General features: G+C 48.2%; 1 protein-coding gene across 1 annotated transcript in view; it reads left to right on the forward strand.

Moving 5' to 3' along the window:
* Positions 1–13,378, forward strand: part of LOC124774601 (extracellular sulfatase SULF-1 homolog) — a 449,198-nt gene that overhangs the window by 6,519 nt on the left and 429,301 nt on the right. The window contains exon 2 of the mRNA XM_047249494.1: positions 366–605. Within this exon, the coding sequence (XP_047105450.1) occupies positions 380–605 (226 nt within the window). The 5' untranslated portion in view covers positions 366–379. The remainder of the gene's footprint in view (positions 1–365; positions 606–13,378) is intronic.

Raw genomic sequence — 13,378 nt, forward strand, 5'->3', positions numbered from 1 at the left:
GGCGTTGTCGAACAGCGCAGTATTCTACCTTTTTACATATCTCTGTATGCCCGGGTTCCAGGGTTCGATTCCCGGCGGGGTCAGGGATTTTCTCTGCCTCGTGATGACTGGGTGTTGTGTGCTGTCCTTAGGTTGGTTAGGTTTAAGTAGTTCTAGGGGACTGATGACCATAGATGTTAAGTCCCATAGTGCTCAGAGCCATTTGAACCATTTTACATATCTCTGTATTTGAAAATGCATGCCTATATCAGTTTCTTTGGCGCTTCAGTGTAGATTGAACCTGTGCAGCTATATTTACGGAAAATGTCTTGCGTTAGTATCGCGCTGAACGTAATGGTGTGACGCGTCGTGCTGTGCTACGGCAGGCTCGCTGAACTTCATGCCGCGCACGCTGCGCCTGCTGCGCGACGGCGGCGCCGAGTTCCGGCACGCGTACGTGACGACGCCTATGTGCTGCCCGTCGCGCTCCAGCCTGCTGACCGGCATGTACGTGCACAACCACCACGTCTACACCAACAACGACAACTGCTCGTCGCCGCAGTGGCAGGCCAGCCACGAGACGCGCTCCTTCGCCACCTACCTCTCCAACGCCGGCTACCGCACAGGTACGTCTGCGAAGCCTCATTTCATTGCCAACAGTAAATATTGGCGGAACCTCGCTGTCAGCAACAACGTAGCCACCTAAAACGTAATACTGCAGCACTTTTGGCCTGTAAAACATAGGGAATTTCGACGTGTTGCCTGTCGGCGCTTGTCTCTGCATCTTGGACCGAAGATCGTTAAGGGGTTTCCCTGGTGTTTCGCCGGCACAAGTAGCAAACACTGCCAAGGATTCCCCCTCAATGTTGATAGCGGATTGAAGTCGATACCCTGGTAGAAGATCTCGGGACGAGCGCCAACAGGCAACGCGTCAAGAAATGGCCTCCAACGGCCACATAATGTTTTGCTGGAAATTTTGCACTGGTATTTCCCATTCACTCAATGAGGACAGAGACAGGAACCTGGACTACACTCAAACGCTCATGCCACGCTTTGTTTCTAAATATTTTCACAGTTTGAAAACATCGAAAGTATCAAATTGGTGAGCAAGACGTATAAGAAAGACGATATACCCTCAGACTTCAAGATGAATTTAATAACTCACAGCTGCAAAATACTGACACGAATTCATTACAGACGAATGGAAAACCTGGTAGAAGCCGACCTCGGGGAAGATCAGTTTGGGTTTCGTAGAAATGTTAGAACACGCGGAACAATGCTAACCCTAGTGCTTATCTTAGAAGATAGCAAAGACAAACCTACATTTATATTCCAGTACAAAATTTGACTACATTAAATTTACTACAAAAAAGGTCCTGTTCACTTTTTTCTGCAGAACTAATAGTTTACACATACCAAACAAGAGAAATGAAAATCTTGCACATGAATTCTGAAGACGTTCCAGATTGCATGAAACCTGTCGGTAGTGGCAGTTGAATCACTCTGTATAATTACTCGCAGGTAAGACAGATTCCAGACTGAGGTTCACTGAAAAAATTATCAGGAAATATAGTCCATCAAATAAGATTTATAAACAGTGTGTTCGAACAGTACTTGAATATTTTTCATAAGTTTGGGATCTGCACCGGACTGGATTGACAGAGGACATAGAGAAAATCCAAAGAAGATCAGCACGTTTCGTTACAGATTTATGTAGCAAGCACGAAATCTTCAAAATGGATCAAATGGCTCTGAGCACTATGGGACTTAACATCTGAGGTCATCAGTCCCGCCGGCCGGGGTGGCCGAGCGGTTCTAGGGCTTCAGTCTGGAAGCTCTAAGTTCTAGGGGGCTGATGACCACAGCAGTTAAGTCCCATAGTGCTCAGAGCCATTTTTCATCAGTCCCCTAGAACTTAGAACTACTTAAACCTAACTAAGGACATCACACACATCCATGCCCTAGGCAGGATTCGAACCTGCGACCGTAGCAGTAGCGCGGTTCTGGACTGAAGCGCCTAGACCCGCTCGGCCACAGCGGCCAGCCACGAAAGCTTCCGGCAAATGTTCAGTGAACTCCAGTGACAGACACTACAAGACAGGCGATCTGCTACACGGTATGGTCTCCTATTAAGCGTCTACATTCCTAGAAGATTAAACCGATATATTGCTTCCTCCTACGTATATGTCGCGAAAAGAGTATGATGATAAAAGTAGAGAGATTCGAGGACACGCGCAGGCTTGCCTGCAGTCGCTCTTCCCACGAATCACTAGTGTCTGGAACAGGAAAGGGAGGAAGTGACAGTGCCTCATAAAGTACCCTCCACCACATACTGAAAGTAGGCGTGCAGAAAAAAAGTTCAAATGTGTGTGAAATCTTACGGGACTTAACCGTTAAGGTCATCAGTTCCTAAGCTTACACACTACTTAACCTAAATTACTCTGAGGACAAACACACACACTCATGCCCGAGGAAGGACTCGAAACTCCGCCGGGACCAGCCGCAGAGTCCATGACTGCAGCGCCTTAGACCGCTCGGCTAATCCCGAGCGGCTAAGGCGTGCAGAGTACTGATGTAGATACAAAAAGAAAAATTCAGTAAAATTAGTACGATATACAGCGATAATGGTTGCACAGGCTTTTTTTACAGGGTATTGTTGTTGTTGTGGTCTTCAGACCTGAGACTGGTTTGATGCAGCTCTCCATGCTACTCTATCCTGTGCAAGCTTCTTCATCTCCCAGTACCTACTGCAGCCTACATCCTTCTGAATCTGCTTAGTGTATTCATCTCTTGGTCTCCCTCTACGATTTTTACCCTCCACGCTGCCCTCCAATACTAAATTGGTGATCCCCTGATGCCTCAGAACATGTCCTACCAACCGATCCCTTCTTCTAGTCAAGTTGTGCCACAAACTTCTCCCCAATCCTATTCAGTACCTCCGCATTAGTTATATGATCTACCCATCTAATCTTCAGCGTTCTTCTGTAGCACCACATTTCGAAAGCTTCTATTCTCTTCTTCTCCAAACTAGTTATCGTCCATGTTTCACTTCCATACATGGCTACGCTCCATACAAATACTTTCAGAAACGACTTCCTGACACTTAATCTATACTCGATGTTAACAAATTTCTCTTCATCAGAAAGACTTTCCCTGTCATTGCCAGTCTATATTTTATATCCTCTCTACTTCGACCATCATCAGTTATTTTGCACCCCAAATAGTAAAACTCCTTTACTACTTTAAGTGTCTCATTTCCTAATCTAATTCCCTCAGCATCACCCGACTTAATTCGACAACATTCCATTATCCTTGTTTTGCTTTTGTTGACGTTCATCTTATACCCTCCTTTCAAGACACTGTCCATTCCGTTCAACTGCTCTTCCAAGTCCTTTGCTGTCTCTGACCGAATTACAATGTCATTGGCGAACCTCAAAGTTTTTATTTCTTCTCCATGGACTTTAATACCCACTCCGAATTTTTCTTTTGTTTCCTTCACTGCTTGTTCAATATACAGATTGAATAACATCGGGGAGAGGCTACAGCCCTGTCTCACTCCCTTCCCAACCACTGCTTCCTTTTCATGCCCCTCGACTCTTATAACTGCCATCTGGTTTCTGTACAAATTGTAAATAGCTTTTCGCTCCCTGTATTTTACCCCTGCCACCTTTAGAATTTTAAAGAGAGTATTCCAGTCAACATTGTCAAAAGCTTTCTCTAAGTCTACAAATGCTAGAAACGTAGGTTTGCCTTTCCTTATTCTAGCTTCTAAGATAAGTCGTAGAGTCAGTATTGCCTCACGTGTTCCAATATTCCTACGGAATCCAAACTGATCTTCCCCGAGGTCGGCTTCCAACAGTTTTTCCATTCGTCTGTAAAGAATTCGCGTTAGTATTTTGCATCCGTGATTTATTATATTAAACTGATTGTTCGGTAATTTTCACATCTGTCAGCACCTGCTTTCTTTGGGATTGGAATGATTATATTCTTCTTGAAGTCTGAGGGTATTTCGCCTGTCTCATACATTTTGCTCACAGGGTATTAGCAAAGATAAATTCGGGAGCTGCTGAATGACATTATTGACAGAATGAATGTGGCCGTTTGACAAGCAACTTTCAAGATATACAGGTGAAAAATAAACTGTAGAAATGGATTTTGTGTGGGTAGTCGGTCGTAGGCTAATATATCAGTGAACGCGCAGCGAAAGCAAGAAGACGCACATGAGGCTGCCTACTATACCGCTTGCGCCGCGCACAGACGCGCGGGCCGAGGCTCGGCTGCCGGCCCCTTTGGCTCAGCTGCCGGAGTGCCGCCGCCGCCGCCGCTGCGGCCGCCGACCCTGCCGCCTTCCGAGCGGCCTCCGCTGACGTCACGCATCCTTGGCAAGGTCAGCTCCGCCCCCGCGCGCCAGCCTCACGCGGCCGTGACCACCGCCACCGCCACGCGGCCTGCCCGCAACCCGTAAACCGTCCCACAGCCCGATAACGAGGGCGAGAGCCGTCCTCTCACGGGACGTGGAAACGTTCGTGAACAGGGAGCTAGTGACGTCAGAGAGTGCAGTTCCATAGTTCAATACGTTGCAGAGCGTGAAAGGAAGAGTCTACCACTTCAGACTTATGCCTCGCGGAGAGGAACTTGACCAGTGGGATGCAGCATCGCTTTTACACCACAAGCAGAACTTAGGAGATGCCATATTGGATAATGTATATGAAATTAAATGTACTTGGTGGTTTCTTATTATAGCGCACGTTGTAAATATAAACTGCTTTACGTAAATGGATCTCATGAAAATGTGTCGTTTTTGATCCGATTTGTTTATAATAAAAAGACGGGAAACTACGTATCGGTATCCAGAATGGGATTTTCACTCTGCAGCGGAGTGTGCGTTGATATGAAACTTACTGACAGATTAAAACTGTGTGCCGGACCGAGACTCGAACTAGGGACCTTTGCCTTTAGCGGGCAAGTGCTCTGCCAACTGAGCTACCCAAGCACGACTCACGACTCGTCCTCACAGCTTCAATTCTGCCAGTACCTCGTCTCCTACCTTCCAAACTTCACAGAAGCTCTTCTGCGAAACTTGCAGAACTGGCACTCCTGGAAGAAAGGATATTGCGGAGACATGGCTTAGCCACAGCCTAGGGGATGTTTCCAGAATGAGATTTACACTCTGCAGCGGAGTGTGCGCTGATATGAAACTTCCTGACAGATTGAAACTGTGTGCTGGACCGAGACTCGAACTCGGGACCTTTGCCTTTCACAGTCAAGTGGTCTACCAAGACTCGAGTCTCGGTCCAGCACACAGTTTTAATCTGTCAGGAAGCTACGTATCGGTGCTTAACGGCTTCTCGTATTTGATGCTTTAGTATTACGACTTGTGAGCTATGAAAGAATGCGGTTTCAGTGCCACGGTGCATTGATGGTTTAAGAAAAATGTGTCATTTTGGTACCATTTGTTATGTGTACTCATAAGATGATAATCGCTTTCGAAGTACTTAATCCATTAGACCAGAAGTGTACAGACTTCTACTACAGCAGGATGAAAATCTCATATTCTGACTCCATATCGGACGCAAGCCAAAAAAAAAAAAAATATTAATTGGTTCACGTCATTTGTTTCACAAACATTCGCTTTATTTAACAAATATAGATACAACAATGTATTCTCAAAAGAACTAACTCATACAAGCGTCCGTCCTCTCCTTTCTGGTAGAAAATGAAAGATGCGAGAAAAGAAAAGGAAGAAAAAGGTAGAAGGACGACAGTGAATTGCGGGCTGCGTCAGATCAACTTCGGGCCGCAGTCTGTGCATCTCTATACATTTGTACATGTTATATACTACAACTTGGAAAACACCGTCAAGTGGAAATTGTAGCGTAACTAATAAAGTCGTGAAACGACGAAGGTCAAGGTTATAGGTACATATCCGAAAATCATCCATATTTTTGTGTTTTCTTCTTATTAATGTAATAGAATAATGATCTGCAGTACCCAATGTTATTTATTATAAATAAGAGCGTCTCCATACAAGATAGAGTATCTTCGATACTGTCTACATCTACGTCACTGGCTGGTTCCCTTGTAGTTCAGTGCAGCTTACACCACAAAGAGAACAACATGGCTAGCACGTGGTCACGAGAATAAATGTGTTTTTTAATAGAGTCAATCGAGAAGGAGCAGGGCTCGTACAACGTTTAAAGTAAGAATTACAACAACAAACGTTGTCTATCCGAGACGCTATCCCGTGTATTTGACAAAGTGAAATTGTGGCCGCCGGAACCTACAGATATCAAAGGAAAGCCAAACAAATTTTGTTAATATGCAGAACATGTACAATGTGGAAAGCATAGAAATAAGAGAAAGCAGTAGAAGTAGAGCCAAGGTAGATGAGATATTTTACTATTCAAATGGCTCTGAGCACTATAGGACTTAACTTCTGTGGTCATCAGTCCCCTAGAACTTAGAACTACTTAAACCTAACTAACCTAAGGACATCACACAACACCCAGTCATCACGAGGCAGAGAAAATCCCTGACCCCGCCGGGAATCGAACCCGGGAACCCGGGCGCGGGAAGCGAGAACGCTACCGCACGACCACGAGCTGCGGACTATTTTACTATTGATGTAGCATTTTATAATAAGCTTTTTCCAGAAGTGATTTGTAGCATACTTTGTTATCATTCCATTCTTAATCATACCATAGGTACTTTCGTCTACTAGCATCGTCTACCATCGATAATTCCAGAATCTTCTTCGCGATTTGCTCCGTTCTTCTTCGACGAACGCTGGCAGAGTGAACACAGATATTTTACGCGCGTCCATTTTCGTGAACAGTGCGCTTTGCTATCAGATACAGCCGACGACTGCCGCTGGAGAGCGCTGCGTTTGCGAACCACGGAGGGGAGCACCTTATATTCCAAGATATGTAGCAGGCCGTTTCAGAGCGTACAGCAACCACGACGAATGCTATGCACGGTGTGCTTCACGATCAGAAACATTTCCTGTGTGAGGATGACTTAAGCCGTTAGACTGTTCGGCCAGCGTTAACAAATTGAATAATTACGCCTGTTTGTAATAAACTAGATTTTCCCCGATGTCAATACAGTAATAGGTTTACCTGCTAACTTCACAGCTGCGTACTTGTTCATTTTCCCTGTCTGTTTAAATAAACAGATTCCGAAAATTTGCGCTTCATATGACCTTGTAATTAACTTTAAAAAGATTTTTCTAAGCCCAAGACTCGTCCAGTAGTTCTCATTGCAGCAGGTGGCTCCAGTCACGAAGAAAGCCCGCTTCGGCCAGCTGGAAAACCCACTTCGCATTCTTACCTAGCAGTCCGCTACTCCGACTCTCGTCCCGTTTAACGTTCGCTATCCTACCCTGCAGTGGTTTACTAGGCATGATCGTATTACAGATGGTAGACCGCGCCATCCAAAGACCTTTGAATTGATTTACCAGCAGTGATAAAGTAAATGCCTCCATTTTTTTGTAGTTTTGTTTTACAAGAAAAGTAAATGTCATATACACAGGGTAACGGCTATAATATTCACTTACAGTCTGATGCTTTTCAGAATAATGACCATCTTTGTCCACCGTTTTTTCCATCTTGAAACAAGGGCACCTATATGTGTGTGGTAAAAATTATGGTACTACTTCCTCAGCCACTGGCGCCAAGTATTTTTCAAGGCCACCGTGTCTTCAAAATAATGACTCGTCTCCGCCTACACTGAAGCGCTGCAACAGACTGGATTCAGTTATTTTCCTCACCTTTTTATCCTCGTCGATCAAAATTTTGGGCAAATAACGTGCACAAATCTTGGAATAGCCCAGTTTTTCAAAATGTCTGTCATACTGCCTTTACCAGTGGGTAACTGGCTACACAATTTCATCTGACGTTGCCCGGTGGTCGTCACGGATGATTTCGTCGACGTTACTGAAGTAGCTGGTTATGTAAATTGAAGGTAGAGGAGGAGAAACGAAAGGAAAGGGAAGGAGCTATTAATATCGGCTGCATCGGGATTTTATGCGGAATCAGTGTCGACGAGCCCCCCCAGGGGGCCACAACTCTTTTGTGGACACGTGCGTAGCGAGCACGGGACCCCGAGCTAATGTGGCCCTCCTTCCTTTCCGGGCTGCATACCTTCCCTTCCCTTTCCGCATCCCTCCCCGTCCCCCATCATCGCCCCCCCTCTCACCTCTGGCTCTTTCCTTCCCTTTCTCCCCCTCTGGGAGTATGGTTTGTGCCTACATCCGGAGACGGACGCTCGAAACTGTTCCAAATTCCTTGCTTTCTAGACTTGCAAGTCCTCGTCCTTCCTCTGTCCTTCTCTTTTCCTTCCCTCTTCTCCTTGCCCTTTTCTCCGCTGCAGCGTTTGAGACCCCCTCTTCTTTCCTTTCCCTTTCTCTTTTTTCCTCCCTGTGCGTGTCTGAAGGCCGACCCACGCACTTCCATGCGTAGCCGGTGACGGGGTAACGCGTAATTCCCCGCCCCGGGTAGACAGGTAGGACACGTACGTACCCCCTGGTAACGGCCAGGCCCAGGGAGGGGTGATTACCCGAGCTAATACCTTCCGAAAGTGCCGATTGGTCCCTCCGTCCGTTTGTCGGGAGGTGTGACCTGAGGTGTGAACAATCACCTAAGGCGGGTGTGCCCTCGGTGAGGGCCCCCACAAGGGAGGAGCGCGCCATCGGAGACGCCGGTAATCATGGGGGATTCTTCCGCAATGGTTTCCTCACCTTCCACTATGTCTGCTCACAAACGTGAGTTCACTGAGTCTCAGCCACAGACGGTTCTTCCATCGTTGCCACAGTTCCTTGTTGTTTCTCGGTCTGACGAAGGTCACGACTTTTCCACGGTCAACCCTTTCATTATTCAGAAAGGTGTCGACGCAATTGCGGGTCCTGTAAAGTCTTGTTCCAGATTACGGAATGGCACCCTGTTGTTAGAAACACACAGTGCCCTCCAGGCTCAAAAATTGCTGTGTACTTCTCTGCTCCACACCTTCCCTGTCCGGGTGGAACCGCACCGTACCTTAAATTCCTCGCGTGGAGTCGTTTATACACGCTCCCTCGATGGATTGTCTGACGAAGAAATTCAGCACTACCTGTCTGACCAGGGCGTCACGGCTGTTCATCGGGTTATGAAAAGGGTTGACTCGAACATCATTCCAACCCGCACTGTCTTCTTGACATTTGACAAAGTTCAACTCCCATCAAAAATCAAAGCAGGCTATGAGATAATTTCCGTTCGCCCTTATGTCCCAAACCCTACGCGTTGCTATCGATGTCAGCGGTTCAATCACACCAGCCAGTCCTGTTCCAATCCGGCCAAATGTGTTACGTGTGGCAAGGATGCCCATGAGGGTGCTTGTCCACCTCCATCCCCTCGCTGCATCAACTGTATGGGTGACCACGCTGCTTCCTCTCGAGATTGCCCCGTTTTTAAGGACGAAAAGCTCATCCAGGAAATAAGAGTGAAGGAAAAGGTGTCGACCTTTGCTGCTCGAAAGTTACTCGCCAGTCGACAGCCCACTGTGCCTCAGAAAGGAAAATACAGCACTGTCCTTGCTTCTCCTCGGCCAACAAAGGAGGCGGCCATGCAGACTTGCGACCTCACATTTAGTACCACGGTCGTCATATCGGCCAGCGCAAAGATCGCCCGTTCAACCTCACCACTTTCGCCTGCCCACTCTATGGCCCACCCTTCGTCGGGTTCTGCTAAATCTCGAGCCCAAAAGTCAGACGCCAAGTCTTCGAAAAAAGAGCATTCTCGTGAAGAGTTTTTACGTACTGCAACTTCACAACCATCGGTTCCTCCATCATCTAAACATCATACTTCCAAGAAGGCTACGAAGAAACACAGTTCCTCTCCTTCTCCGCCAAGGCGTGTCCCATCTACAGCACCACCTGGCGGAAATCGCCCTCGGCCATCTTCTGTGTCGCCGAGGCGCACTGCTGGTGGCCGGTCAACTGGCCGATCGTTGGTGGCAGGAGCTGCTCCTGACCAACCTATGGATCAGGATCTTCTGCCTTCGACTTAATGCCGTTCCATGCTGTCGGTCGCAAGCTCTGAGCAGTCGTTGAGTTGACAGCACCCTTGGTCACGTTCCTCCATTTTCTGTTCACCCGATGTCCATTATCCACTGGAATATCCGCGGCATTCGCGCCAATCGGGATGAATTGTCGATCCTCTTACGATCCTACTCGCCGGTCATCTTCTGTCTTCAGGAAACAAAGCTGCGTCCCCATGACCGCTTTGTTCTCCCTCATTTTCAGTCCGTCCGATATGACTTCCCCTCTGTTGAAGGCACTCCAGCCCATGGAGGACTCATGATTCTGCTCCATGATACTCTCCATTATCACCCAATCCCCTTAAACAGTTCCTTCCAAGCTGTCGCCGTCCGTCTTTCCCTTTCTGGATACACGTTCTCTCTTTGTACGGTATACATTCCATCGTCTACACCAATGGCACGAGCTGATCTCCTTCATCTTCTTGATCAGCTTCCACCCCCCTATTTGCTGGTTGGGGACTTCAATGCCCACCACCCGCTTTGGGGATCTCCACATCCTTGTCCACGTGGCTCACTATTGCTAGACGTCTTCCACCAAGCGGATCTAGTCTGCCTCAACACTGGGGTCCCCACATTTTTGTCTGCCTCCACGGCAAATTTATCTCATTTGGACCTTGCGGTCGGTACTGTTCCGCTAGCTCGGCGCTTCGAATGGTTCACCCTTGATGATACACACTCCAGTGAGCACTTTCCGTGTGTTCTTAGACTGCAGCCTCAACTGCCATATATGCGCCCGCGGCGCTGGAAGTTTGCCCAAGCCGATTGGACACTTTTTTCGTCTCTAGCGACATTCGATGACCGTCGCTTTCCCAGCGTCGACGATGAGGACACACATGTTACCGACGTTATTCTCACAGCTGCGGAACGTTCAATACCACGCACCTCCGAATTGCCCCGGCGCCCCCCAGTTCCTTGGTGGAACGAGGCATGCCGTGACGCCATACGTGAGCGGCGACGTGCTCTTCGCATTTTCCGTCACCATCCAACTTTGGCCAACTGTATCCGATATAAGCAGCTCCGTGCGCGATGCCGTCGCGTCATCCGCGATAGCAAGAAGGCAAGCTGGAAATTCTTTATTAGCTCATTTAACATCTTCACTCCCTCCTCGGAAGTTTGGAGTCGGCTTCGACGGTTCTCAGGCGCGCCTAGTTTCTCCCCGGTCTCTGGGCTCACTGTCGCGCATGATACCTTAGTGGACCCCGTCGCAATTTCTAACTCATTGGGTCAGCACTTTGCTGAGATTTCGAGCTCTTCAAATTACCCGCCAGCGTTTCTCCCGAAGAAACGTGCAGCGGAAGTGCGACATCTTGCTTTCTCCTCTCAAAATCACGAAAGCTACAATACTGTTTTCTCCATGCGGGAACTCCGACATGCCCTCTCTTCTTCTCGCTCCTCCGCCCCAGGACCGGATGGTATCCATGTCCAAATGTTGCTGCATTTATCAACCCATAGCCTGCGTTACCTCCTTCGCCTTTATAATCGAATTTGGACCGACAGTACCTTTCCCTGGCGATGGCGGGAAGCTATTGTCATTCCCGTTCCGAAACCTGGAAAGGACAAACATCTCCCCTCTAGCTATCGCCCCATTTCTCTTACGAGTAGTGTCTGTAAGGTTTTGGAGCGTATGGTGAATTACCGTTTAGCTTGGTGGCTGGAATCCCGCAGTCTTTTAACACCAGCCCAATGCGGATTCCGAAAGCATCGTTCTGCCGTTGACCATCTTGTTGCTCTCTCCACTTATATCATGAACAATTTTCTCCGGAAACGCCAAACGGTAGCAATATTTTTTGATCTGGAGAGAGCATACGATACCTGTTGGAGGACAGGCATCCTCCGCACACTGTTCTCTTGGGGCTTTCGAGGCCGGCTGCCCCTTTTTCTTCGCGAATTTATGGCAGAGCGCACATTTAGGGTGCGGGTGAACACTACTCTCTCCCGTACTTTCTCCCAAGAAAACGGGGTACCCCAGGGCTCCGTGCTGAGTGTTGTACTGTTTGCCATCGCCATTAATCCAATTATGGATTGTCTCCTTCCTGATGTCTCGGGCTCCCTCTTTGTGGACGATTTTGCGATCTACTACAGCTCTCAACGGACCAGCCTTCTTGAAAGACGTCTTCAAGGATGTCTCGATCGCCTCCACTCGTGGAGCATCAAAACCAGCTTCCGTTTCTCACCCAGTAAGACCGTTTGTGTTAATTTTTGGCGACGTAAGGAGTTTCTTCCGCCCTCCTTACATCTAGGTCCTGTCAACTTCCGTTTTCCGACGTCGCTAAATTCTTGGGTCTTATGTTTGACAAAAAACTGTGCTGGTCCTCCCACGTTTCCTATCTTTCGGCTCGCTGTCTGCGTTCCCTTAACACCCTCCGTGTCCTGAATGGTACCTCCTGGGGAGCGGACCGAGTGGTCCTTCTCCGCCTCTATCGCGCCTTAGTGCGCTCGAAATTGGATTATGGAAGCATAGTCTACTCCTCTGCTTGGCCGTCTATTCTTCGGCGTCTCGACTCTATCCACCACCGTGGATTACGTTTAGTGTCTGGAGCTTTTTACACCAGCCCTGTGGAAAGCCTTTATGCTGAGACTGCTGAACCTCCGCTATCCAATCGGCGGGCAGTCCTTCTGAGTCGTTATGCTAGCCATCTGTCTTCCATGCCTGCTAATCCAGCCCATGACCTTTTTTTCGACGCCTCCTTTGATGTTGGGTATGCAGGCCGCTCCTCTTCCCTACTACCCCCGGGAGTCCGCTTCCGTCAACTGCTCCATTCTCTTTCCTTCCGTTTTCCTAAAACCTTCTTGACAACTTGGGGTACAGCACCGCCTTGGCTCCGTCCCCGGATCGACTTGCTCAGAGACCTATGTCAATTTCCCAAGGATGGTACCCATACACTTGTTTATCATCGGGCATTTGCTGCTCTATGTGCACAAATGACGGAAGCCACATTTATTTACACCGACGGCTCGAAAACATCGTTAGGTGTAGGGAGTGCCTATATTGTTGGCGACACCCCAAATCACTTTCGGCTTCCCGACCAGTGTTCGGTTTATACTGCGGAGCTTTACGCTGTTCTCCAGGCTGTCCACTACATCCGCCGCCATCAGCGGATACAGTACGTAATCTGCTCAGATTCTCTCAGCTCTCTCCTAAGTCTCCAAGCTCTTTACCCTGTGCACCCTCTGGTCCACCGGATTCAGGACTGTCTGCGCTTGCTCCACCTGGGGGGCGTCTCAGTGGCGTTCCTCTGGCTCCCGGGACACGCTGGTATCTGTGGGAATGAGGCGGCCGATATAGCGGCCAAGGCTGCAGTCTCTCTTCCTCGGCCAGCTATTCAGT

This window comes from Schistocerca piceifrons, chromosome 2 (assembly GCF_021461385.2).
Source record: "Schistocerca piceifrons isolate TAMUIC-IGC-003096 chromosome 2, iqSchPice1.1, whole genome shotgun sequence".
NCBI lineage: Eukaryota > Metazoa > Arthropoda > Insecta > Orthoptera > Acrididae > Schistocerca > Schistocerca piceifrons.